General features: G+C 45.2%; 4 protein-coding genes across 8 annotated transcripts; 1 reads left to right on the top strand and 3 right to left on the bottom strand.

The window, feature by feature from the left end:
* Positions 1 to 2,083: 2,083 nt before the first annotated feature.
* Positions 2,084 to 5,470, bottom strand: LOC100191310 (uncharacterized). Its single transcript, NM_001136744.1, has 3 exons — positions 4,900 to 5,470; positions 3,605 to 3,863; positions 2,084 to 2,635 (listed from the first exon to the last, which is right to left on the bottom strand). The coding sequence occupies exons 1-3, from the start codon at positions 4,996 to 4,998 to the stop codon at positions 2,325 to 2,327; spliced, it is 669 nt and encodes a 222-aa protein (NP_001130216.1). The 5' UTR covers positions 4,999 to 5,470; the 3' UTR covers positions 2,084 to 2,324.
* A 4,215-nt stretch (positions 5,471 to 9,685) lies between these two features.
* LOC103654922 (SAUR-like auxin-responsive protein family) lies at positions 9,686 to 11,996 on the bottom strand. Its single transcript, XM_020552932.3, has 2 exons — positions 11,584 to 11,996; positions 9,686 to 11,481 (listed from the first exon to the last, which is right to left on the bottom strand). The coding sequence occupies exon 2, from the start codon at positions 10,447 to 10,449 to the stop codon at positions 10,051 to 10,053; it is 399 nt and encodes a 132-aa protein (XP_020408521.1). The 5' UTR covers positions 10,450 to 11,481; positions 11,584 to 11,996; the 3' UTR covers positions 9,686 to 10,050.
* Positions 11,997 to 13,634: 1,638 nt separating this feature from the next.
* Positions 13,635 to 15,371, bottom strand: LOC100273614 (DNA/RNA-binding protein Kin17 conserved region). The gene has a single exon (NM_001148030.1). It carries the CDS (start codon positions 15,215 to 15,217, stop codon positions 13,946 to 13,948), a length of 1,272 nt encoding a protein of 423 aa, NP_001141502.1. The 5' UTR covers positions 15,218 to 15,371; the 3' UTR covers positions 13,635 to 13,945.
* A 100-nt stretch (positions 15,372 to 15,471) lies between these two features.
* Positions 15,472 to 21,568, top strand: LOC103654921 (splicing factor 3B subunit 1). 5 transcript variants are annotated; one of them, XR_566435.3, is made up of 3 exons: positions 15,498 to 19,522; positions 20,949 to 21,000; positions 21,094 to 21,568. XR_566435.3 is itself a non-coding variant. In XM_035967564.1 (2 exons), exon 1 carries the CDS (start codon positions 15,675 to 15,677, stop codon positions 19,515 to 19,517), a length of 3,843 nt encoding a protein of 1,280 aa, XP_035823457.1. In that variant the 5' UTR covers positions 15,472 to 15,674; the 3' UTR covers positions 19,518 to 19,522; positions 21,217 to 21,568. The 5 variants fall into 5 exon arrangements, 4 of the variants coding, with proteins under 4 accessions (XP_035823457.1, XP_035823456.1, XP_035823459.1 ...); XM_035967564.1 differs by lacking the exon at positions 20,949 to 21,000 and having other exon boundaries at positions 15,472 to 19,522; positions 21,217 to 21,568; XM_035967563.1 differs by having other exon boundaries at positions 15,492 to 19,522; positions 20,949 to 21,568.
* The last annotated feature ends 5,232 nt before the right edge of the window (positions 21,569 to 26,800 follow it).

The raw sequence follows: 26,800 nt of genomic DNA, 5'->3' as shown, positions 1-26,800 counted from the left end.
ATAACCGGACTGTCTGAGATGATGCTCGGATGGTCCGGTCGCGTCCAGTACCTGCCGCGTGCCTAGTGGTTGCGGCTGTGATGGTGACACGAAAGCATGCATCGGCATACCATATGATGGATGGGTCAAAGGTGACCCGTTTATAGCCGATGTGTTTGACGTGGGTGGCACTGTATTAGACTCTCGCGATGGAAAATTAGGAGCAGCTGATTTCTCGTATGCACGTAAATGCATTTTAATAGATTCATCTACATATTGCTTTAACTGATCTCCTCGTTGATCCATGAAAGTCGTAAGAGATAGATCTGGAGTACTTACAGCGGGACCCTGCAGTGGAGGTAGGAGAGATTCCATATCGATCTCCCCTTGACGGACGATCTTCTGGTGGCGATCCACCGTGAAGTGTGACAAGTACTTGTCCGCCGCCTCCTTGCGCCGTTCGGAGAGTTTATGCAGCAGTTCCGCCTCTTCCTTGTCGCGTTGTTCGTTCCATTGCCGCATCACCTCCTTCTCATCGCGCATTATGAGGTCTTCAAAGGGCCTTTGGTCATCAGCCGGGAGCGTCTCCATGGCCGGCTTGATGATGTTGGTAGTGGAGATCTTGGTGTGATCCTTAGAACCGGCCATTTATGGGCCGATTTTTAGCAGATCTAGACACCTATTCCCCAGCGGAGTCGCCAAAAGTATGTTGACGCCTTTTCGGAGCGCCAATCACTCAAGAAGAACCGGCGGCGGTGCTCTCTGGTTAGGCGCGGACGGTCCGCGGCCTGGGGCCGGACGGTCCGCGACCTGGTGTGAGGCGGCGGTGCTCCCTGGTCAGACGCGGACGGTCCGCGGCACAGGGCCGGACGGTCCGCGACCTAGTGCAGGAGCCCGGGTTCCCTGCCTGACGGCCGGACGGTCCACGCCCTAGGGCCGGACGGTCCGCACGTGCGCAGGGGCGGCGGAAGATCGCCGGCGGCGCCTGGATCTCGCTCCCGGGAGGGACCCCGTCGGGGAGGAGAGATCCTAGGAGTTGTCTAGGCTCGGGCCGGCCGACCTAGACTCCCCTAATCGACGTAGAGTCGAGGAGAGGCAGAGAATTTAAGGATTGGAATACTAAACTAGGGCTACACTAGAACTAGACTAGAACTACTCCTAATGCATAAGGTAAAAACGAGTAATAGACTTGATTTGTTCGATTGTTGGGGGTTCAATCGGCTGTAGCCCTTCATCTATATAAAGGGGAGGTCTGGATCCGTTTCCAACTGTTTCCCAAGTTAATCCCGCGGTTTTAGGTAACAAATCCCGCGAGAAACTAGGAACCCTAACTGACTCTGCGCGCGCGCGGACCGTCCGCGCCACCACCGCGGACCGTCCGGCCTCAGCGCCGGACTGTCCGCGCTGCTCAATTTGACCTCCAACACATCAAATACATTTATTTATCTTATATTTTTATAAAATGGAAAAGCGAGAAGAGGAAGGATTGGAACTTAGTGCTTTATATAAAAAAAAGATTATATTAGTATGATATTCCAAATGATTGCAATATTATTTTTAGATAACAGTATAATATTCTCTCTGCCACTAAAATATAGTTCTTTAACCCATTTTTTCTGTCCACATTCATTTAAATAATAATGAATATAGATATATATGTAAATTATATTCATATGTTACTTTAATTAATGTATGATTACTTTAAAACAAATTATATTTTTGACGAAGAGAATACACATTGTTTTGGTTTCCTATGATTTTTTCCTAAACTCAACCAAAACACTCGTTCTAACAGAATTCCTGTGTTCTTTATTTCTCTAGTTTTCACATGCATCCATATCTTATTGTTGTACTTTTCATATTCCTATGTTTTTTTCGATCCTGCGTTCCCAAAGGAGGCCTAACGCCCTAACTCAGTGATTGTTGCTAGATGAAAATTGTAACCCATACTTACCCTACGCACTACGTTTTTTGCTGATAAAAATTTCAGCACGAACCCACCCAGCGCATTGAGGGTTTGTTCGAATAATCTCGATTCAAGAACACCTTCGTTAAATTCTGAAATGAATAAAAAAAAGAACCAGCATCGAATTTAAGATGTTTTAAATCCAACAGGTTACCTCAATTAATTGAATCCCAATCTAACCAGGTTCTAACATGGAGTCTACTCACACTGATATTACTGGGGACGATCAGCACTACACCAGGAAACATCATGCTAAGCATAACCAGTTTTTTTTGTTTTCAACTAAACAGACAGCTACCACACAGCTAGGGGAGGATTATTAGAGGATTTCTTCATCCTTGGTATGATTCAGTAGTCAGCACGCAGGGCCTCCCAGTTGTCACCTTGACCACATAACATGGGCGGATGGATTTGGTAACGAGGGCGGGGTCACACAATGTAGCCACTGGCCAAGGTTCTCGCCATTGAATCCGCCCGAAACTGCTTCTGGCGTTTCCTCGACATCCATAGAAGTTACTTCAGTCTCATCAGCGTCCATAGGTACTTCAAAAATCCGTGTGCGCTCTGGCTCAACGGCAACCCAGTCAGATCTTATAGACACTTGTGGTGGTCTCCAAGGAACTAAAGCCAAGCTGTTCCTACGTTCAGGAGATTCATCCTCCACCTCGTGATAGTTCGCAAAAGCATGGTCTGAAAAGTAAGAACAGCAAAAAAAAAAGGGGGGTTGTTGTAATTCAGAACATGTATAGTTGGAAAAAAAATGCTGCATGTGAAGATTACCCAAATAGAAGCCAATGGAAAAGCTCTACAAGAAGACAGCAGAACCAAAGAAAACAAAAGAAGATAATCATTGGCAAGTAAATCACGTTAAAAGTCATGACATGGGTCATATTCTGCACACCAAAGAATGCAGCACAACTACAGCACTAGAAAAAGGGCACACCAAGTGTTCACCCACGCAAATCACAATGTAAGCAGGTGATGCCATGGCTAAACAAATCATCTCATGCCCCTAGCCCCTAGGCCAACAGGCATTCCATGCTTCCTGTTTATTCACCAACTAGCTGCATCAGGAGATAGGTTTGGACATGTCATAGATATAGAAGTTAACAAAAAAATCTAAGTAGGTTAGTTTATATTTGCACAAGCAACACCCAAATACTTAGGTATCGATAATACCTGTAGTCATACAAGTTCTGGACATGCATTTGACACTTCAAAATCTAACAAAACACTTCAATATTTCAGGTGCCTGAATTTTTAAATGATTTTAGACAACACTTTTATACAACCAACTAGTATAAGTAAATTGTTGTTTTTATGATTTATGATTCTTTGTATCAAAACCAATCATTTTTTTGTCCTTATTTGACTAGAGATAATTGTCTTTGTACCAACATGGATCAGATTTTGTCGGATTTGTGATTTTGCTTAGCAGGTTTTTTGTTCTCAGAGTTGAAAATTGCAGATTATGCCTACATTTTTTTTGTTCTCTGAATCTGCAATTTTAATATAAAATATATGCAATAACTAAAATTCAGGCACCCTGATTTCAGCAAGCCCCCTAACAAAATGCAGGACCAAAATAGCAAAGACTCGTAGGAATGGTGAATTTAAATATAAACGGTGACTAAAGAAGGTTGATCACGATGTACTTACTCTTTAGACCACGTATCAAGTCTGAACTCACTATGAATGAAGAACTTGAGATGCCACGACCAAATGGTGCGGAATTATCTACTGGTTTGTATAAAACAAGTGCCATGTCCTCACTAGGCACATGATGTGTTGTTAGACCTTCCATCATGAATTCCATACTGGGTATGTCAACACAGTTATTGATTTTCTCTCCCAGCATCTGGAATGGCATTGAAGGAGCAGGTGGTTCTTCTTCCATAATTGGTGGGAGCTCGGCATCCTATAAATAATAAACAACATTTCATTCAGAGAGGCATTACAGATGCAGTGATAAACACTTCCAACGAATGTAAAATACCAAAATGACAGGATGCTTAACTATATGCACAACAAGACATGCAATACACCATGCATGATAAACCTTGCTTCGCAATATGCAGCGGAAAATCACAACATGTATATGGTTTTTCCTTCTTTACTTGAAGTGACCGACTAGAAAGCATGGTGCTTTTTTGCTACCCTCCCCGTTCCAAATTATAAGATGTGCTGTTTTTTTCTAGACACATCGCTTTTACTGTGTACCTAGATATGTACCTAGACATAATGTATATCTAAGTGCATAACAAAAATTATGTAAATACAAAAGTCAAATCGTCTTATAATTTGGAATGAAGGAAGTAGATAACAGGACTGTTGCAACAAATGCATAGAAACGTATAGGTATAGAGATGATGCCATATGAGCACCCTGAGCACATCATCATCGGATAAACCTGGCTACATTTCTACTCCAAAAAAAAATAACTCCAAGAAAGCAACGGCGGCAGCACAAAATGTGGCAATACGCATGTAAACAAAACAGCATCCTCATAAAATAGGGCGGCCTATGAAAAGGCTACTGACTTGTTGATTGCATACACTCTTTACAGGAAAGACATTTTCGTCAGCTCATTCAGCAGGGAGTTTCTGACAGCAGATACAGCTGAGTAAAATCATGCTAGTTAATCAGAAATAAGAAAACAGACAGTATATGTGGAACAATATATAGTTGAAGCAGTACCTTCCATTTTTTTTAAAAACACGTATACATATTTGCTGTACTTGCTAACATGTAGCCGCTCCCTAATCCCTATAATCAACCACCCTAATGACTTAATGAGGCGTCCATCAATCATCACCAATTAAATGGATGAATTCGGATGCAGAGTAGCATCACGAGAATATTAGGGTAAAAGATTGCGCCATCAAACCAGATAGGAGCCCTCAATTAATAGAAGCCTGAAAAAAAAGGGCACAAACAGTAGTTTACCAACTCACCAATCTGCGGCTCTTGGCAGCGGGGCCGGAGAGGGAGAAGTCAGAGAGGCCGTCCATCACCTGCTCCAACTCCTTCCTCTTCCCCGCGAACCCCACCATTGTCTCGCCCGAAACTAGAAGGCCCCGCGAAATCCCGCCACGGATTCCGCAGATTCGGAGAGTATTACGGAACCCCCCGCTCCGGTCGAGGGCTGGCTGAGCCCCGCCGCTCCGGAGTGATGCTGCTTCCGCTGTCCCTGCCGCGGCCCCCGACGGCGGCCGGTCGGGGGGGTTTGCTTCCGCGCGCCGCGGGAGGGATCCTTGGGCGAGGAGGGTTTTCGCGCTTTGGGTTTCGCACGCTCCTCCGCTCGTGTGGTTGGGTTGCTTGCTCGGTTAGTTGGTTGGCTTGGTTCGCGTTGTGTGGAGGTCTGGACTCTGGACTCTTGAGAAGGAAGGATGGTTGGTTCCAGAAAAACGCGGTGGTCTCGAGCCCTGGACCACTTGGTCGCTTGCAGGTGGGGTCAGATTTGCATCCTTGTTTTGAGGGACGGCTGGAGAAAAATTCGGTGCGAACTAACTGGCCGCAGATTCCTCATGTGCGATCCGGGCGGGATTACTGACGCGTGGCGGTCAAATCATCCGGAGAGGCGAGAAGGCTTACCCACGACGCTTTGCAGCCGGCTCGCATCCATAGCCAAGAACAAGGCTCGGCTCTGTTTACGGCTCGGCTCATAAACTTTAGCTTAATTTTTTTTCCATCATTGAAACACAAAAATACTGCAATCGGATGTGCCTAAGCGTGAAGGCATGAAGGGATAAGAGCATTTGCCTGAGTGGTCACTGAAACCTATAGAGTCTGTTTGAGAATGCAGTTTTAAAATATTGTAGTTTTGAGATACTATAGTTTATAATTGTACATGACACAAATACTATGGTATTACTTTACCACAGTAAAACCATAGTATTGCTAAAAATTGTGATCTGTTTGGTTCCATTGAAAAACCAAAGTATATGTAGAGAGAAGAGAAGAAAACTAAGGCCATGATTGGAGTTTTGAAAACTCTAAAAAATACCACGGTTTTGGGTAAACCATGGTACTTAAAACTATATTTTGCCTATACAAACCAAACACCTTTTGAGTTCCAATACTATAGTATCATCAAATATCATAGTATTGTTTCAAAACTGCAAAAATACTACACTTCCAAACAGGACCATATAGTATGTTTGGTTTGATGAATGAGTTAGTTTATCGTCTTCTCACTCCTCACTTCCTTATTTGGGTTGTGAAATAGAATAAGTTGATTCATCATCATTCCATTCCTCGTATGATGATATTTAGTAATAATATGAGGAATAAGTTTATTCCACCAAATTTATGGATGAACTCACGATGCATCACTTTATCTAAAATAGATTGATTTTTTAAACAAACACCTTCTTAAAGTCTAATTCCATCTCAGTGAATCGTCGGCATACAAGTAAACAAACAGGATGCACGACAACCCAATTCCATCACCTAAGTGGTTCTGTCATTACAAATACCAAAATAGCAAGGCAAGTTAAATATGAAACTTTCATCCTCATCGGAAAGCTCGAATGTTTGAGTCCTTATACAAATTAAAGGCAAAGAGTACATCCATGCATTTTCATTATCTAGCACTCCATCAAATTATAGTTGTCTCATGGCTGATGCAGCATCCTTATGAACTCCAAATAAGAGGCCTCGGTATCCTCCTTGTATAACATGATCATCTGTCATGAATGATTCATGTGCAGTGGCGGATCTCCAACCCGGACTGCCTTGGCTGCAGCCCCGGTTGCAGCCCAGTAAAGCGAATAGGCCCATCACCGCGCGACAGCCTAGCTCCAGCCGCGCCCAGCCCCGTGAACATCCTCCCTCTATCCTATACCCCCAGCTCTAGCCGCCGCCCACGCCCGGACCTCGGAGGCTAGAGCACTACCGTCGCTGTAGCCTGCAGCGCCGCTCGCTCGGAGCCCAGAGGCCAGACCGTCGAACGACCGGAGCATTGTCGCAGGCCGCTCGTCCCGCCGGCGCCCAGAGTCCAACCGCCGACTCGTCGTTGTCCAGCCGCCGACCACGCGGTGACCGGAGTCCGGAGCATGGGAGCAGGCGAGGCGTGCACCGAGCAGCCGTGAGCCCGTGACCGTGAGCCCGAGCCGAGCAGAGCAGGGGTTTGTGATTTTAAGTTTGATTTGAAGTTTTGATTTGATTATTTATTTGGTAGTAATCCCATGTTTAGTTTGTGATGAATGGATGAATAACAGCATGCTATGCTATATTGAGCGGGATATGTTTGTAGATATTCAAGATGAAAAGATTTTGAATGTTTAAATTATATCTTGCTTCTTGTGTCATATTAAACATCAATTATATTTTTTGTTTTGTTTAAAAAATATAGTCTTAGCTTAGTAGCCCTCTCTTGGATCAAACCTGGACCCACCACTATTCATGTGCATATTAAAGCTCGGCACTGTGGTGTTAACATAACACTTAAATATAAGTAAGTATAATATAAAAAAAGTATATAACTGATGCAAGGCAAATGCCTTACCATCGTCAGTTTTGGAACAATACTTTTGTCTTTGTTGGCACTTCTGATCGGTGCTTTGTGGTACTCTTTCTAGTCACATGAATTGGAATCTCATGAATGGCGGCGCACGATCGAAAGAAATACGACGGCGACTGTTTCGTTTGGTAGAGATAGAGAAATACGGAGTCGTAAAACAGAGCCGACTCTTGCCCTGGTTACAGATATGGGCCGGCTGCAAAGCGTCTTTCGTGGGCCTTCTCGTCCATGCACGCCAGATGATTTTACTGCCACACGTCAGCAATCCAGCACCGGGGATTGCACGGGATGAGTCTACGGCCAGTTCGCACCTATTTTTTTTTCTCGGCTCCATGCCATTCCACGGGAGTACGCAACGTTTCACGGTACACAAATTGACTTTTTTTTTTTATATCTGATCTGACTTTGCTATCCAGATTCCACTGAAAACGTGTACACATTAAAATTTATCTTTTAGTTTGAAAAAAACATTAAAAATGTGATTCCTTAAAAACGTCGTCTAAAGATGGCTCAGTTTAGTTATTTGTCGTACAATGTATTTGTAGGAGGGTATTTTTTTCTATTTTTCTTCTTGCATACGAATCACATCTCAAACCTTGGATTGAAGCATTAGGGCCTGTTTGGAAATACAGTTTTGAAATGATGTAGTTTTGAGATACTATAGTTTACAACTGTACATGACAAAAATACTACGGTATTACTTTACCACAGTAAAACCATAGTATTCCTCAAAACCGAGATTTGTTTGGTTCCATTGGAAAAACAAAGTATATGTAGAGAGAAGAGAAGAAAACTGAGGTCCTAAGTGGAGTTTCGAAAACTCCAAAAATACCACGGTTTCAGGTAAACCATGGTATTTAAAACTGTGTTTTGTCTGTACAAATCAAACACCTTTTGTGTTCTAATACTATAGTATCATCAAATACCATAGTATTATTTCAAAACTGTAAAAATACTACGTTTCCAAACAGGACCTTAGTGTAATGCTAGTATTACATCGAGAAAGGCTTACGATTCTCTGGTAATGCTAGTATTAGTGTGGCAGTCAACCTCTTCTTGAGTTCTTCGAATGCCTTTTGGCACTCCATCGTCCACACTCCACACAAACGTTGTGTTCTTTTTTACAGCAAGACAACCATTGGCTTGACTATCTTTGAGAATCCTGGTATAAACTCCTATTTCCCTTCACTATTTTTGGATCTTTCCACTCTAGAACATCTACGACCTTGCCTACAACTCCTCCATTCGAGATAATATCGTCAAGAAACAAACACCTCGTCAATCCAAAACTCATACTTGCATAACTTAGCATACAACTGGCAGGTCCAAGGCTCACATTTGCACGTTCTTGAGCCTGGAACCGAGTTTCAGCGACACTGTTCGTGGACACTTTAAACTACAATAGTTAATGGCATTCATCAACATTTTTGAAAGTTGTCTAATCGCATTAGAAGAAGAAGAAGAAGAAGAAGAAGAAGAAGAAGAAGAAGAAGAAGAAGAAGAAGAAGAAGAAGAAGAAGAAGAAGAAGAAGAAGAAGAAGAAGAAGAAGAAGAAGAAGAACCGCATGCTTGTGAAATTGCGATATAAGAGCGGCACACAGTTTGCCGGACGATGATCCTGAGTTCAGGCTTGTTCAGAAACCAGAGATCTGCTCGCTGTTCTTCCAGTTGCGACGGGATACAATATTCTTTTTGAGCTGGCAGAACTTGGGGAAACAAAAAAAGATTGCAAATATCTTCTATTCTATCCGCGAGGATTACTTTGTCTCGAGAAGCGCCTGCCTGTCGGAATACACGTGAAGAAGATTTCATGCTTTTTGTGATCTAGAGTGGCCAGGCCATGTGTAGTTGTACGGCATGCATTTCTTTTGATCTGGAACTCTGTTTCATGTCATGAGCCTCAGTGACGTAGTCTAAGAGTAAATATTGTGCCGTGGACCTGTAGCGTCACTCTTTTTTTTATAGCAAAAACTATGCAGCATCGCTTGTTAATGGAGGGGGACTAAGGTAATAATCAAGAAGAGGTGCCAAGGCCAAGAGCCAATTTAGCAAGAGGCATATTTTAAAATTGGACACTGAATACAGACGAATCATTTTCGTTTTAAAGCATTTTCGTTTTATTTTTTTTTAAAAGGACAGAATGACAGACGGGAGTTGCCACCTCATCGTTGCGAAGAGTTGAGCGACGAGGATGCATCAGTTATGTGCACACATGCTGAAAATTCAGAAGCAGTGTTCACTTCACTGAGGAAATAGTGCGCGAGAACAATGTTCGACTTCTGAACGATTACAAGAGAAGAAGTTAAAGGTGAAGTACAAAGAACAAGATGGGAAATGAATTCTCAAGTGGAAAAAAAAGAAGAAGACATTTGTTACTAAAATCTCCTTGGAGCAAATCCTTAATTTTAGAATCTCACACGGAAAGAATGTGAATGCCGCCTTTCATCCTCTGGTACGAATTTTCGCAAATCCTGCCAATCTGTGGACTCTTCCTCCTCTCTTCTCCACGGAACACCAAGAACAAAGAATGTGGGGGATAAAATATATAAAAAAGGAGATGTTGGGAAAGAAAGAAAACTCATCATCTGCACAAGATCATCATCCCATGCTGCGAAGAACAGTAGCGATCCGCAGCCGCCGCATCCTTCCTGCCCACCAGCCTCAGGATGCCCTCGAACGCCTTCACGTCGCAGGGGATCCTGAGAGCCCCCTCGTGCTGGAACCCGAACTCCTCCTCCGCCTCCTTCAGGAGCTCCTCGAACGCCCAGTGGCCCAGGTACTCCGTGGGGATCACGAACCTCTCCATCTCCTTGCCGACGCACACCGTGAAGAACCCCTTCGGGACACCGTGGCTGCCGCCGCCGCCGCCGCTCTTGCCGGCTTTCGGTGAGAGCGCAATCTGCTTCCACTTCTTGAGAAGCTGTCGCAGCCTCACGATGTCTCTGATCCTGTTGCTGCTTGGCCTGCCTTGCTCCCCCATTGCCAGTCGACGCAGCTGCCTTTCTCTGCCTCTGCTTTCTGCTCCTCTCTGCTCTGCCAATATATAGGAGGCTGGAGTGCTGGAGTGCTGGACCAGTGTCTAAGCATGGATTAGCGTGTTCATCGGGTTAGTTTGGACGTACTAATCAGCGGCTTGATACGACGATTTTGTTTAAGTCTGTGGGCAGGTTTTCTTTATGTTGGTGTTCTTGACATGTAATAAACTAAGGCAAAAGCGTATGAGCACATGTGACAGCAGCCAGTAGCTGATCAGAGTGTTCTGATTCTACTGCCTGGTTAAGCATGTAAAACTGTGGCATTCTAAAGCCACCAGCTGCCTTCAGCAGTGACATCATGTTTCATTAGCTTGGAATGTGCCTACATGGAAGAACGTGGGGAACTTTAGTGACATCATTATCATTGTGCATGCAGAGTTCAGGAGTATTTCCTCAACAAAGAAAACAACTAGCTAACAGCCAGTTGAGTGTGAAGTTGCCTAAAAGGTTCCCTGAATTATATACGTCTAAATATTAAGTTGATCTTTCCATATCATGTCAAATACCTGACGAACTTGTGAAGAATGCAAGTGCGATCCAACTGATGAAAGATTCCCCCCACTCCGCTAATGATGAGAAAAGGGCCCAGATGTTCGCCATCAGCACCAACTCTGCTCCGCTTATCTTAGCAACTACCATGCATGATTTGCTTCGACCTCATCATTGGTGCAGTGCAGACCAATTGACAGTTCATGGATTGGAGAAGGACGCCTCTAGTCCTAGCTTTAGGTGGCATCCGAAACTAACACTGAAAGACCTGGTGTTTGAGATAGTTGTATGTGTCCCCAGTTTTTTTTTGCTGGTGCTAATCATTCGCAAATGATACCTTTTTCTGCTTAAGATCGTTTACTAATCTCTGGTAGCATCTTTCTTTATTCAGGGGTTATGAGGTCAATATCAGCGCCAAGACCTTGGCTATGTCATATCTCCCATGTCTGTACAACTGCTGAAAGCGCAGTTCTTGCTACCGCTTTTGCCTGTGAAAAATAATATGTTAGTTCTGAGTTTCAGTTGGAGAGGAAACAGAGAAGAGTTATATACTAAGAACACTTGCAATCATGTTTCAGGCAGTAGTAAACCTGTCAAATCACTGCTACTTGTAGATTCAAGGTACTTGATCAAACTCGGTTTAATATTGAGGAATGATTGCACAGCTAAAGTAGGCATCGACCCCCTACAGCAAAAAGTAAGCAGCAGCATCATAAATTCTTTCAGACAATCAAAGTCAGATTAGTTTTGATTTCTTAAACCTCTGAAAAAGGTTATATGAATGTAGCATGCATGGTTCTTCCTTCTAGCCGTACCTACACCCACACAAGAGTTCCTCCTGGGTGCTGTGTAAAGTACAGTGTATCAAATGCTATATCAGAGGTTCATGCACCTTAACTTTATTGGCTCACTGAGAAACACATATTAAACAAATAGAAAGTACTATCATTACTGAGGATGCACCTTAAACAAATAGATGGTGCCTTTGCCTGTGGCCAAAAAAAAAAAGTGAACTCGCGTTGCTGCATCAGAGTGCATAACTGAAGTAACAGTTGCTGCCTTCTTCCTGACACATTAGTCATTCACGATCGATAGGCGAAGAACAGAACAACAGAGTCAAACGGTTGCACATGCCATGGCATCCCCAATGGAGGAAGCTGACACATTTGCCAGATCTGGTGTCATGGTTTCATGGACGGTGGAAATGGCATGTGCATACCAAGGGAAGCATATTGTCATGCCACACTTCACATTCATGTTTCGGGAGATCACTGTTGAAAGTATGCAAGATGAACTTGAACAAAAAACAAATTTCCAGTGTTTAGTGGTAGTAGACTTAGGGCAGACCTATGCAGTGGTGAGAACTGTCTCACTGAGTGAGCAGGTTGTGAGTTCGAAGCAACCTCTCCACATTTATAGGGAACGGCTTGCCTCAGTTTATCTCTTCCTCAGATCCCACTCATGTGCGAGACTCAGGCACTAGGTCTGTCATTTTTAGTTATAGTTAGTTGTAGTAGATTACAGGTGCTTTCAAGCACATAAACATAAGAATGGTAACTGGTCACAGAACACATGCATATGAAAAGGGTCTTACAGTTACAGCTAGATGATTATTATCACTGGACTCGCAGGCATTAGTCACAACAGTAACTAAGAACTTATTAGCAACTGAAGAACACTAACATATAGCAAAGGGCAAGAAAGACCTCATAGAACTTGTCTTTTTTTTATCAGATATTCAAATGTATACATGGAATCTGAAACAAACCCAAGTAGCTCGGCTGTAAGATAACTTGAGAAAATATCAACTCACAATGATAAGGGGTCCTGGATGCGTCCAAGATGAAAACATCCTCTTTTTTTATTTTTATAGAGAAAGGTACGGCGGTCACTTCCAGCAATCAAACATATCAAATCTATGCAACCAACGAATCAGGATTAAGGTCCAAGATAAGTTATACCCAATGATTAACGTGGTATGGACGTCGTACTTGTCCAAGAAGACTTTTCATTCTGTTCCATCCAAGCAGATACAACTCTACAGAAATTCCAGTTCGGGAACAGAGCAGAGATACTCAACAAAAAGTATATATGTAAATTGATGCTTTTAAGAAACTATTTTAGCATTCTTATATGCTATTATTAGGCTGAAGAGAACTCAAGTTTCAGAGAGTAATAGCAGTTTCATTTCAGTGTTAATTTGTTAAATTTTACTAGTTCGGGGAGCTTTTTTAGGTGAAACCTGGGGATAAAGCAGAAGTGGCGACCGTGCTGTCACTTGTGAGATATTTGAACTAGGTATATTTCATCTGGAATTGCTAGACAATGTATGTTGCATCAATAAATTTGTTAACAAGATATATGCAACCTTTTGCTACTTCTTTTAAAGCTACAGTTCAGAAGTCAAATGCAGAAACTTCACAGTTGTCATCAAATCAAACAACTTTCAAAAGTACACTCACAATTCACAAAAAAGATGCAAATCATAGATCATAGAAAAATACCGTTATAAAAACTACTTATACTGATTCCCAATTATGGTTTGGCCGTGTTCTTTTAGTTGAGTCATTTACTTTCATATCAGCATCCAAAAATATGACAACATGATCAAAAGAACTGATTGAAAAGTAATGCTCAAACTACCAAGAATAAATCTGGTTAAAGGTTAACTAGAGACAGAAATATAGAAGTTAACCAAATATTGCAAAATTATCAGGGTCTAGTAACAAGCAAATATACATGACACCGTTTCCCCACACATAGCCTTTCAGCAGCTACAATGAACTAGAAACAACAACATATTGAACACTGCTTCAACAGAAGATATTCCATCACAAGCAGTAACAAGCACAAACACTATCAGATATGTAACTGGCAGAGCTAGTACACTGGGTTGCATAGTGCTTGTTTGCTTCGGTGATGATCCAGGAAAATGGAATGGATCACTGTATATCATGAGGATATCTTGCAAATGTCCTCGTATTTGACAGCCCTAAGAACCTTCCCATCATAGAGACCTTTCTCAACCTGCACTTTTGCACAGAATTTCTCAGTGTCCACTGAGAGCAACCTGGCATTTGATCCCCGATAAGCACCATTCAATATCCGCACCAGCCCACCGATCTGAGGGATCACGGTCTCGAGCTCATCTTGGTCAACCCTGAGAACATGCTTGCTCTCCAACATCTCTATCTCCCCAACATATTTATCCATAACTTTCCTTACCACCCCTTTCTGCTTGTAGTACCCCTTCTCTGCCAATGACTTGCTCATCACCTTGACCACGATCCCAGGGCACAGCCAGTAGTCCTTCCTATTGCTCCTCTCCTTGGCCATCTCCTCCTCCTTCATCAGCTCGTCCAATGCTGACCTCCTTGCATCTGCTGCCTTCACATCCTTTCCCTTCTTCTTGGCCAGCTCATCCTTCTCCTCTCCGGTACCCAAGTCGCCCTCCTCGTCGAAACGAAATTTCACCTCCGGCTTATCTTCAAAAGGATTAACCTTAGGCCCTCGCACAGCCGTCTGAAGCGCAATCGCAATCTTCCCTGTTGCCTTGTTTGCCTCTTTCGAGACATCCTCCAGCTCCTCCCCATCATCATCCGAACCTGAATACTCTTCTTCACCACCAGACTCGGGCTCGCCCTCGGCAGCATCACCATCGTTAGGTTTGGCTAAGGACTTGTGCGCACGCTCAATCTGGCGGGCGATCATGCGCTCCTGGCGCTCGTCCTCAGCCATGTCTGACTTGATCCTCTTGCGCTTGAGGCGGTCCTTGACGGCCTGCTCCGAGTCACGGTCGATGTAGGTCATGAACCACCCCTTGGGCGTGTCCTCAACCTTGCAGTACCCTTCGCGCCCCAGGAGCTTGACGAACTCGGTGAGCGTGGCCCACCGCGTAGAGTTCATGTGGACGTGGTGCCGGTCGGCGATGTACTCGTTGTAGACAACGGTGGCGGCGACGCGGGAGTGGCGGTGCGCGCGGCGGATGAGGGAGAGGAAGGACTCGAGGAATTCCTCGGAGAAGCCCTCGACGACGCGGTCGGGCGCCATGCCGAACACCTGCATCTGCCGCTGGTGCGACTCCGACATGCAGTGGCACTTGAACCCGTTCTCGTCGCGGCACTGCTTCTGACACATCTGGCAGTACCACCGCAGCTTCTGCAGCCCCTTCGCCTTGATCCGGTTCGCGATCGCCTTCGGCGTCAGGAACTCGTGCTTCCCCATCGCGCGGGAGAGGCCCCTGCCACACAAGCAGGAGGGGAATTACAAGTAGGAGAAGGGGGCGGTCAAGTATACGGACGCGAGGCGACGAGGAGTAGATTGTTTATGATGGAGAGCGGCGGCGGCGATGGCGATGTCGGGGACTGCCTGAACGGATTGGGGACGATCGATTGGGTTGGCCGTTTGGGGGCGAGGCCTTTGTTTGGAGAAGTCGGTACCACAAATGAACGGCCCAGATCGCGTCTACGACAATCAACGGACAAGATCTAGCCATTGTGCCGACATTTCAACCCAATACACGTTGTCACTGGTCAGGGGTGAAGGGCGTCTCCCGTCTCCCCGCAGTCCCGCTAGCTAGTCCCCTTCCCTTCTCCAATCTCGCATCGCAATTCGCATCTTCCATTTCGTCCACCAAACCAAACCAAACCAAACCCTACTCGCCCCCGCCCGCGCCACCGCCATGGACTCGATCGACGCGGATCTAGCGCGCACGCAGGAGGAGCGGCGCAAGATGGAGGAGGCGCTGGCGGCCGGCGCGCCCATGGCCGTGTCCTCCGTCACCTTCGACACCGACCTCTACGGTGGCGGGGGCGCCGACCCCAACCGCTTCGCGGGCTACGACACCTCCATCCCGGCCTCCGAGGATGACGCCGCGGAGGACGACACGGAGTTGGCCAACCCCGCACCGCGCCGCCTCGCGGCCTACACGGGCCACGCCATCGCCGCCGCCGACCTCCCGCGGTCAGCCGACGACGACGACGGGCTGCCCAAGAGGTCCCAGCGCATCATCGACCGCGAGGACGACTACCGCCGCCGCCGCCTCAACCAGATCATCTCGCCGGAGCGCCATGACCCGTTCGCTGCCGGGGAGGCCACCCCGGATCCCTCTGTGCGGACCTACGCCGACGTCATGCGCGACGCGGCGCTGCAGAAGAAGAAGGAGGACCTGCTCAGGGAGATTGCCAAGAAGAAGAAGGAAGAGGAGGAGAAGGAGAAGGAGAGGAAGGCTGCCGCGCCTGAGCAGCCGGCTGCTGCGACGAAGCGGCGTAACAGGTGGGATCAGTCGCAGGATGGCGATGCTGCTGCCGGTGGCAAGAAGGCAAAGACATCCTCGGACTGGGATGCCCCCGATGCGACTCCTGGGATTGGGCGTTGGGATGCCACCCCTGGACGTGTTGGAGACGCCACACCCTCCGTGAGAAGGAACAGATGGGATGAGACACCGACTCCAGGTAGGATGGCTGATGCTGATGCGACGCCTGCAGCTGGCGGTGCCACCCCTGGGGCAACTCCTTCTGGGGCTTGGGATGCGACTCCAAAGCTTCCTGGTGGTGTCACGCCAACACCTGGTAAGAAGCAGAGGTCAAGGTGGGATGAGACGCCAGCGAGTATGGGGAGTGCAACCCCTGGTGGTCTTGGTGCTGCAACACCTGTTGGTTATACTCCTGGTCCAACGCCATTTGGTGCAGAGAACCTTGCCACACCAACTCCTAGCCAGATTGCCCGTGGACCGATTACTCCGGAGCAGTACCAGCTCATGCGGTGGGAGCGGGACATTGAGGAGAGGAACAGGCCTCTCACTGATGAGGAGCTCGATGCCATGTTCCCGCAGGAAGGATACAAGATTCTTGAGCCCCCGGCTTCCTACCAGCCCATCAGGACCCCAGCAAGGAAGCTCCTTGCGACACCAACACCTCTGGGGACACCACTTTATGCTATTCCAGAGGAGAATCGTGGGCAGCATTTTGATGTGCCTAAGGAGCTGCCTGGTGGATTGCCTCTCATGAAGCCAGAGGATTACCAATACTTTGGAACTTTGCTGAATGAAGAAGAGGAGGAGGAGCTATCGCCAGAGGAGCAGAAGGAGAGGAAAATCATGAAACTGTTACTCAAAGTGAAGAATGGTACACCTCCACAGCGTAAAACAGCACTTCGGCAATTGACAGACAAAGCCCGGGAGTTCGGTGCTGGACCACTGTTCAACAAAATCCTGCCCTTACTCATGCAGCCAACACTGGAGGACCAGGAGAGGCATCTTCTGGTGAAGGTCATTGATAGGGTACTGTATAAGCTGGATGAGCTGGTCCGACCTTTTGTGCACAAGATTCTTGTGGTTATTGAACCACTGTTGATTGATGAGGACTACTATGCTCGTGTTGAAGGCAGGGAGATCATCTCAAATCTTAGTAAAGCAGCTGGGCTTGCTACTATGATTGCTGCCATGCGACCGGATATTGATAACATTGATGAGTATGTGAGAAACACCACTGCTAGGGCATTCAGTGTAGTGGCTTCTGCTTTGGGCATCCCTGCCCTTTTACCATTCCTGAAGGCTGTCTGTCAGAGTAAGAAGTCTTGGCAAGCTAGGCACACTGGTATCAAAATCGTGCAGCAGATTGCTATTCTCATGGGTTGTGCTGTTTTGCCACATCTCAAGTCATTAGTCGAGATCATTGAGCATGGTCTGAGCGATGAAAACCAGAAAGTCCGGACAATTACTGCCCTTTCTCTTGCTGCACTTGCTGAGGCTGCTGCACCATATGGTATAGAAAGTTTTGATACCGTATTGAAGCCTTTGTGGAAGGGTATCAGATCTCACCGAGGGAAAGTCCTTGCTGCCTTCCTCAAGGCCATTGGTTTCATCATCCCTCTTATGGATGCTCTGTATGCTAGTTACTACACAAAGGAGGTGATGCAGGTCCTCATTAGGGAGTTCCAATCTCCAGATGAAGAAATGAAGAAGATTGTTCTCAAGGTTGTGAAACAGTGTGTCAGTACAGAGGGTGTGGAGGCTGATTATATCCGAAATGACATCCTTCCAGATTTCTTCAAGCACTTCTGGGTGAGGAGAATGGCTCTAGATCGGAGGAACTATAAGCAGCTTGTGGAAACTACAGTGGAGATAGCAAACAAGGTTGGAGTTGCTGATATTGTGGGGAGGATTGTTGAGGATCTGAAAGATGAGAGCGAGCCTTACAGAAGAATGGTGATGGAAACAATTGAGAAGGTAGTGGCCAACTTGGGTGCTTCAGATATCGATGCTCGTCTTGAGGAGCTGCTTATTGATGGTATCTTGTATGCTTTCCAAGAGCAGACTAGTGATGATGCAAATGTTATGCTTAATGGTTTTGGAGCTGTGGTTAATGCACTTGGACAAAGAGTTAAGCCTTACCTTCCTCAGATTTGTGGTACCATCAAGTGGCGATTGAACAATAAGAGTGCAAAAGTTAGGCAGCAAGCTGCTGATCTGATCTCCAGGATAGCCATTGTCATGAAGCAGTGCCAGGAGGAGCAACTCATGGGTCACTTGGGTGTTGTGCTGTATGAGTACTTAGGAGAAGAGTATCCTGAGGTGTTGGGTTCAATTCTTGGAGCCTTGAAGGCTATCGTCAATGTCATCGGTATGACTAAAATGACTCCTCCAATCAAGGATCTTCTTCCTCGTCTAACCCCCATCTTGAAGAACAGGCATGAGAAGGTCCAAGAGAACTGCATTGATCTTGTTGGTAGGATTGCTGATCGTGGAGCAGAATTTGTGCCAGCAAGGGAATGGATGAGGATTTGTTTTGAGCTGCTCGAGATGTTGAAGGCTCATAAGAAAGGTATTAGGAGAGCCACTGTGAATACATTTGGTTATATTGCAAAGGCTATAGGGCCACAGGATGTGCTGGCCACCCTGTTGAATAATTTGAAGGTGCAGGAGCGGCAGAACCGTGTCTGCACAACTGTAGCAATTGCCATAGTTGCTGAAACTTGCTCACCTTTCACAGTTTTACCTGCCCTTATGAATGAGTACCGGGTCCCAGAGCTCAATGTCCAAAATGGTGTTCTGAAGTCACTCTCTTTCCTCTTTGAGTATATTGGTGAGATGGGTAAAGATTACATATATGCTGTCACTCCCTTACTTGAAGATGCTTTAATGGATAGAGATCTGGTTCACCGGCAGACTGCTGCATCTGCTGTTAAGCACATGGCTCTAGGTGTTGCTGGCTTGGGTTGTGAGGATGCTCTTGTTCATCTGCTTAACTATGTTTGGCCCAACATATTTGAGACATCTCCCCACGTTATAAATGCTGTCATGGAGGCAATTGAGGGTATGAGGGTTGCGCTAGGTGCAGCTGTGATTTTGAATTATTGCCTGCAAGGTCTCTTCCATCCAGCAAGGAAAGTACGTGAAGTTTATTGGAAGATATACAACTCTCTGTACATTGGTGCACAGGATTCACTTGTTGCTTCTTATCCTGCCCTGGAAGACGATGGGGATAACATATTTAGTCGCCCAGAGTTGGCAATGTTCGTCTGATTAACGTGAGTCTTTCTTACTCCCAATTTTGTGTACAATAATATTTTTTTCTGTTTTGAGTTCTTTTTCTATATCCTTAGATTATGCAGCTCAAATCTATTATCGTAGATGACTTCTGTATTTTAGGAACCAACTTCATGGTATGGTTTTAGTTCGCCACAGTGATTTCTTGTTCTTTAATGAATATATACAACTTCATGCTGTGTATCAGTGGCGGATCCAGAAATGGGGCAGGGGGGCTAAATAATAGAAGATTACAAATCGTGCTAGCCATACAGCAATAGATAATATGATAAGTAAAAAGCACAAAAATGGCAATGTCAGTGGCTGGCTACAAATTGAATCAATTTCTACATTATATTTGAAAGTGTTATAAACAAATATGAAGGTTGGGTAAATTATGCTTGGATTTATTTATTTTTGAAAAAAATAAGTTATATATGCTGATTTTGGTTCTAATCAATATGTTGTGCCAGCCTTTAAAAGGAGGATATATGGTCAGTTTTAGAATATTTATAGTACTCTAGTTAAGAAATCTGACTACAGTAATTAGGAAACTATCTGGAATTAATTTTAAAGTATCATATTCTGCTAACAGATATATGGAGAAATCTACACATTAATTAGGTAACCAAAGGCTTGTACTTAAGGTTAAATGCAAATCTTTCAAATAAGTGAATCTAGGAAAGAAGCAAATCATGGATCAAGTTCTTTGGCCACTGATTTGAGCACAACAAAAACTAGATTCTGGACTTGTATACTGATGGAAACTCAAAATACAAGCATGAGACATTAGACAACTACTGTATTTTCATTTTCTTCATTTGTTTGAAGCCCCATTAAAAGCCTGTTACATACTTTATCTGATGCTTTGGCTTTTACAGCTCTGTGCAAGAACAGCCTAGATGAAGTAGATTAATCATGTATGTTTTGCCAGTTCAGCACCAAAGTATAGGAATGGGATTATCTATTGAGTGTTGATATGTCTCCATGCAAACATATCCATCCATTAAACAGCACAACTGCACAAGCTTGTAGGGGCTGACCATTGGTGGGTGTAGGGGACGGCTGTGTGTGGCTACAATAGCCAGCAGGGTCAGGGTGGCCAGGGTTGGGGCCAGGCGGCTGATCATGCAGGCCGTTGTTGGCTGTGCTGGCTGGAGGCCGGGCGGGTGGCTGGGGCATGGTCTCTCGGAGAGGAAAGGTGGCTGGTGGAGTCCCTGCAGAGGGAGGCGCTGTTTTGGGCTGCTGGTTGTACTCACTTGTGATGCTTGACTGTTGTCAGCTAGTTGGGCACTTGTTACCATTTGAACATGTATTATCAAGCAGTAGTTGATTTGTATGACTGTATTGTGTTTATTTTCTGCCTTATGTTTTTTCCTGTTTGTTAAGAATGCAAAGGAAGAATCTGATATGCAAACGCATTGACAGGCTGGATGTCCATGTATCTTCATCCATATTGTTGTGAAGCTTGAACTGGGTGGTATTTGAGTTAGAGCTTGTATATTTAAGTTACTTGGTGACCCCTCTTGTGATGTGCATGTAATTAAATTTGCATCTGTTTCTGTATTTGCAGGATTGTTCCTTCCGAAGGGGGTGCACAATGTTTAGGAATTTTTATTATGGTTTACTGTAATGCAACTCTAAATCACTGTCGTAATCTGATCTACTAACCATTTGGGAAATGTTCTGTTTTCAGGATAGTCCGTGTTGAAGCTGCTGAAGAGTTCCACTGGATTGAGGACCGATTTCGAGGCTGCAGAGGACCCTTTAATTAATCCATCATGATCCTATGTTTTGAAGGAGAAATGACGATCCTAGCGTGTTGTCTTAATATTAGACGTTGGCACCTTCTGTGTTCTTGAACTTTTTGTGATAGCCGTGGATGTTGTTGTTATATATAGGTGTGGACAGTGGAACATTGCAAACCCCTCTGTGACCTTGATTCCTCGCTGTATTCCTGAGATGGCTGTTATTAGCGTGCCTTGATCAAATAGCTTGTGTATCTCGGTTTGCAAAGGCTACTGGTGATAATCCATCTGTTACTCCTATGTTCTTGGCATTTTGTTTGTGATAATCCATCTGGCGCTATGGTGAGCGCTAGAGGACTACGCGAGGGTGTAACTCGGTATAGGCATAGCAACAGAAACAGACGGACATAAAATGTTCTCCAGTCGTACTACATAAAAGCCTTAACAGATCCTGTGATTGGGTTGAACGAATGGAATCAGATGGCAGAATGGCTACCATCGATTTCCAGATAAGAGCAATTCCAACAGGTTCTCTATATTCTTACTAATATATACAGATAGAGATTTTTGTAAAAAAAAAAATCTTCGATAGTTTATCTAAATGGCTATTTAAATATAGTCATCTCTTATCTAGAGTTTAAATAAGATATAGAAAAGTTGTTGGAGGTTGAAAAAGATATAGAAAATATTTTTTATGCAAATGGCTCTTCAAATGATAATTATAGGAGTGAAATTTAGAAAGACTCTTGGAGATGCTCTAAGCAACACGAGTAAATCGATTCACATTTTTGGAAGCTTTAGGCGTGATTGGTTACTCGGCCAGGTGCGCTCAGGCCCATCGTGTCCTGTTGAACATGTGCCTAGACCCATTACATCTTGTTGACTGTGCTTCTCACGTGATTGGTTGACTGCACGCGCAGATGCAACCTAGGCGCTTTTTCGCATGTCCACCTACGCACATGGAGACTCGGGGGAGGGAGGTTCCCTAGCCATCCCAGGCCGCCGCGAGCCCGACGCCGTTGAGCACGGCAACCAATCACACCCTTTGATGTTGCATCACACGCCTTCATGGCGAGGCACGCTGGGTGGAAAGCGGAGGGGCAGCTATCATGGCAGAGCATCTCCCCGACGTTGTTGGAATGGAATCCTTCTCGTCTGGAATGGAATCCTTCTCGTCGGACCTTAGCTTCATTCCCCTTCTGCTTCACGAGGAGTCTCCTCTTGACCTGCTGAAAGGGAAATGTGTCATTGAGTCATTTCTAAGTGTTTTAGTGACTAAATGTTTGAAAGCATCTAGGCCCCTGGTTGGTTTTAGTGATTAATGACAACGTAATATTATATGTGACTAACGTGTGTTTTGCGGAGCAAATGGTAAGTTAAGTCGCATTACAGAAAGTTGTACTACAACGGTGAAAACAATCCCTGAGATGAGAACTTGAAGCGACGGCTGAAACGACAAATCAAAAGACGAAGGTCTTCGTATTCCGAGTGTCGAAGGAGTTGCAGACACTCGATATAGAGTTAGGTCTTCTATTTTATTTTAGTCGTACTATAAAGAGGGGTTGTGAATGAGTAGTTTGACCAAGATAATTCTAGTGTAGTGTTGGTGTATATTCACACTCACATCTAGTGGTAGGTGTCATTCGATAACACACTCACGAGTTAGAACGAAAACGAATTCGAAAAACAGAATGAAAAAGAAGTTAGGGTTTCTGTCTTAGGGGTACTCCCCTGGCAGTGGGGCCAGCCAGGCCTGGGGGCAGTGCCTCTGCCCCCGAGAAAACCCGAGAGCAACGAGTTGCGAAGTTGAATTTTAGCGATTACACCGGACTGTCCGATGTGCACTGGATATGAATTGTTCACTGTCCGGTGTGCCATCAGCCCAACGGCTAACTGTCAGAACTAGCCGTTGGAATCGACCGGTGGCACATTGTTGGCGCAGTGGTGGCGCACTGGACTGTCCGGTGCGCCCATGCGCAGGAAACCCGGGTAACGGCTAGTTTTGGCGGGTGGGGCTATTTATACCCCCTCCACCTACCATATTGAGTGTCTTGCTATCCACATTGATGACCATATATTGCTAGAGCATTGCAAGCACCACAAAGCATAGTGAGGTGATTAGAAAATCTTAATCCCGCGTTAGGACCTCATTAGTGCAAGTGAGAGCCACCTAGAGCACACATCGCATGCATTAGACTTCTCTTGCTCAAGTAAAATTATATGGCTTCTTACTCTTGGTGATCGGCATCACCTAGACGGCTTGGTGGCGTTTGGAGCACGGTGATCACCTCGGAGGTTTTTTTGGTGACCCGGCTCGAGATTGTAAGCAGTCGTGAGGGATCCATCGCGCCGGAGTAGCAAAGGATCATCTCATAATGAGCACTTGGTTCTTGCGAGGACCAATGGGGAGTGATACCCTTGCGCAGATGCTCCAACGAGGAGTAGGGAAGAGTGCCGACTCTTCGATACCTCGGCAAAAAATTGGAGGAGTCTTCTAAACTTTGCTCTACATTCCGCATCAAGCATTTTACCTTGTTTAATTGTTTAGCAAGTAGTTGAAGTAATGTCTTAGTATTACTGTCTTTCTAGTAGTATTCTCTTATTGCTAGTAGTTAGGTGAAGTTGGACTCTTGCTTAGGGTTTAATTGTTGTTGATTTTTAGAAAAGCCCAATTCACCCCCCTCTTGGGCATCGTGATCCTTTCAATTGGTATCAGAGCCTTGTTGCTCTTAGATTAGCTTAACCGCTAGAGTAGTGATGTCAGCGGGGATGAACCTCCTCTCCGTTTTTTATGGAGACGGTTTTCCATATTGGAAAATTCGTATAGAAGCTTACTTAGAGGCTATAGATGAGAGCACCTAGAGGGGGGTGAATAGGTGATCCTGTAAAAATCTAAAACTTGTAGCCACAAAACTTGGTTAAGTGTTAGCACAATGGAATCAAGTGGCTAAGGACCGCACTCTTGTGACACACAATGGTCACAAAGAAAACAAGCACAAGAGAAACAGTGATTTATCCCGTGGTTCGGTCAAGTATAACACTTGCCTACTCCACGTTGTGGCGTCCCAATGGACGAGGGTTGCACTCAACCCCTCTCAAGTGATCCAATGATCGACTTGAATACCACGGTGTTTTTCTTTCTGGTACTCTCTCCTGATTGCGAGGAATCTCCACAACTTGGAGCCTCTCGCCCTTACAATTGATGATCACAAAGAAGCACGGAAGTAAGGGTGGGAAGAGTAACACATACAAGACTCAAAGCACGAGCACAATCACGCACACAAGCCACAACTTGAGCTCACAACATAACTCGAGGAGTTCTCTACTCAAATGAGGCTCAAGTCACTATCTCAAAGAATCAAATGCGCGAGAGTGGAGTCTTGGTGCTTAGGAGTGATTAAGGAATGCTTGGGTGACTCCTCCATGTGCCTAGGGTCTCTTTTATAGCCCCAAGGCAGCTAGGAGCCGTTAGAACCCAACAAGGAAGGCAATTCTTGTCTTCTGTCGGGTGGCGCACCGGACAACCACTGTAGCATGTCCGGTGCGGATCTCCTTCCATTCCTGGTGCAGCCGACCGTTGGATCTTCGGGCTGGTTGGCGCACCGGACACTGTCCGTTGCACACCGGACAGTCTGTTGCCCCCTGCTGACCGTTGGAGCGAGCCACACGTCGCCCGCGGATTTGGCGGCCGACCGTTGCGCTAGCGACCGTTGGCTCACCGGATAGTCCGGTGCACCACCGGACAGTCCGGTGAATTATAGTCGTACGCCGCCGACGAATTCCCAAGAGTGGCCAGTTCGCCAGAGCCCAGCCTGGCGCACCGAACACTATCCGGTGCACCACCAGACACTGTCCGGTGCACCACCGGACAGTCCGGTGTGCCAGACTGCGCTGAGTCTTGGCTGCTCTAGCCAAGTGCTTTCCTTTTTCTCTTTTCTCTGATTCTAGCACTTAGACAAATATATTAGTACACAGAAACCAATGTACTAAGTCTAGAATCTTACCTTCTTGTTGATTTGCACTTCATTCATCATTTGACACATAATTACTCATTCAATATGTGTTGAGCACTTAATCACCAAAATATACTAAGAATGGCCCAAGGGCACATTTCCCTTTCAATCTCCCCCTTTTTGGTGATTTATGCCAACACATCAAAAAGCAACCAATAGAAGTGCAACATCAATATACTTGAGAACAAAAATTGTTTTTGATTCAAATTTGGCATATTTGGATCATTCTTTGCCACCACTTGGTTTGTTTTTGCAAATCAAATTCATTTTCTTATCTTTAAGTTAAACACACATGTTTAGACACAAAGAGAGATAATCCAAGAGTAAAAGTGATTCAGAGCCAAAAACTCCCCCTTTTTCCCATAGTCAAACGTTCTCCCCAAATTTTGACAAATACGAGTATTTTGACAAATCAAAAGTTCTAACTCTACTATTTTCAAAATTCTCAAGTGGTAGCTGATCCATTTGCTTTGGCCTTAATTTCTCCCCCTTTGGCATGAAGCACCAAAACGGGATCATTATTGGCCCTGTAACCCCATTGCCTCACCAAAATTGTCAATTAAGAGCAAAATACAATATGAGTATAGAGATGAACTTGGAGTTAGTTACCCTCTCATCGGAGTGCAGTTGAAGTCTTTGCATGGTCCAAGTTCACCTTTCCCTTTCAACTCACCTTTGAGACTAAATCAAGTAAACTCAAGCACAAATGTTAGTCTCAAAGGGTCAAGTTGTAGCACTTCTCCCCCTAAATATGTGCACAATTCACAGATGGACTTGTGAGGTCCGGGGATCCCTTGCACAACTTGAGCACCATAAATAAACAATAAATCTCCTAAATGCATAAAGTAACTTGATCAAAGACATAAAACACATGTATGTTGTAAATCAATCCAAGTTACGCGAATCTAAGACATTAAGCTCACTACGCAGCCTGCAAAAGGTCTTCTCATCTAAAGGCTTGGTAAAGATATCGGCTAGCTGGTTCTCGGTGCTAACATAGAACACTTCGATATCTCCCTTTTGTTGGTGGTCTCTCAAAAAGTGATGCCGGATGTCTATATGCTTAGTGCGGTTGTGTTTAACAGGATTATCCGCCATGCGGATTGCACTCTCATTGTCACATAGGAGTGGGACTTTGCTCAGATTGTAGCCAAAGTCCCGGAGGGTTTGCCTCATCCAAAGTAGTTGCGCGCAACACTATCCTGTGGCAACGTACTCGGCCTCAGCGGCGGATAGGGCAACAGAAGTTTGTTTCTTAGAACTCCAAGACATTAGGGACCTTCCTAGGAATTGGCATGTCCCTGATGTACTCTTCCTATCAACCTTACATCCAACATAATCGGAGTCTGAGTATCCAATCAAGTCAAAGGTTGACCCCTTTGGATACCAGATCCCGAAGCAAGGCGTAGCAACTAAATATCTAAGAATTCACTTAACGGCCACAAGGTGGCACTCCCTTGGATCGGATTGAAATCTAGCACACATGCATACGCTAAGCATAATATTCGGTCTACTAGCA

Source organism: Zea mays, chromosome 4, assembly GCF_902167145.1.
Source record: "Zea mays cultivar B73 chromosome 4, Zm-B73-REFERENCE-NAM-5.0, whole genome shotgun sequence".
NCBI lineage: Eukaryota > Viridiplantae > Streptophyta > Magnoliopsida > Poales > Poaceae > Zea > Zea mays.
Note: the sequence above shows the minus strand (reverse complement) of the source record. Positions and strands in the feature narration are given on the sequence as shown.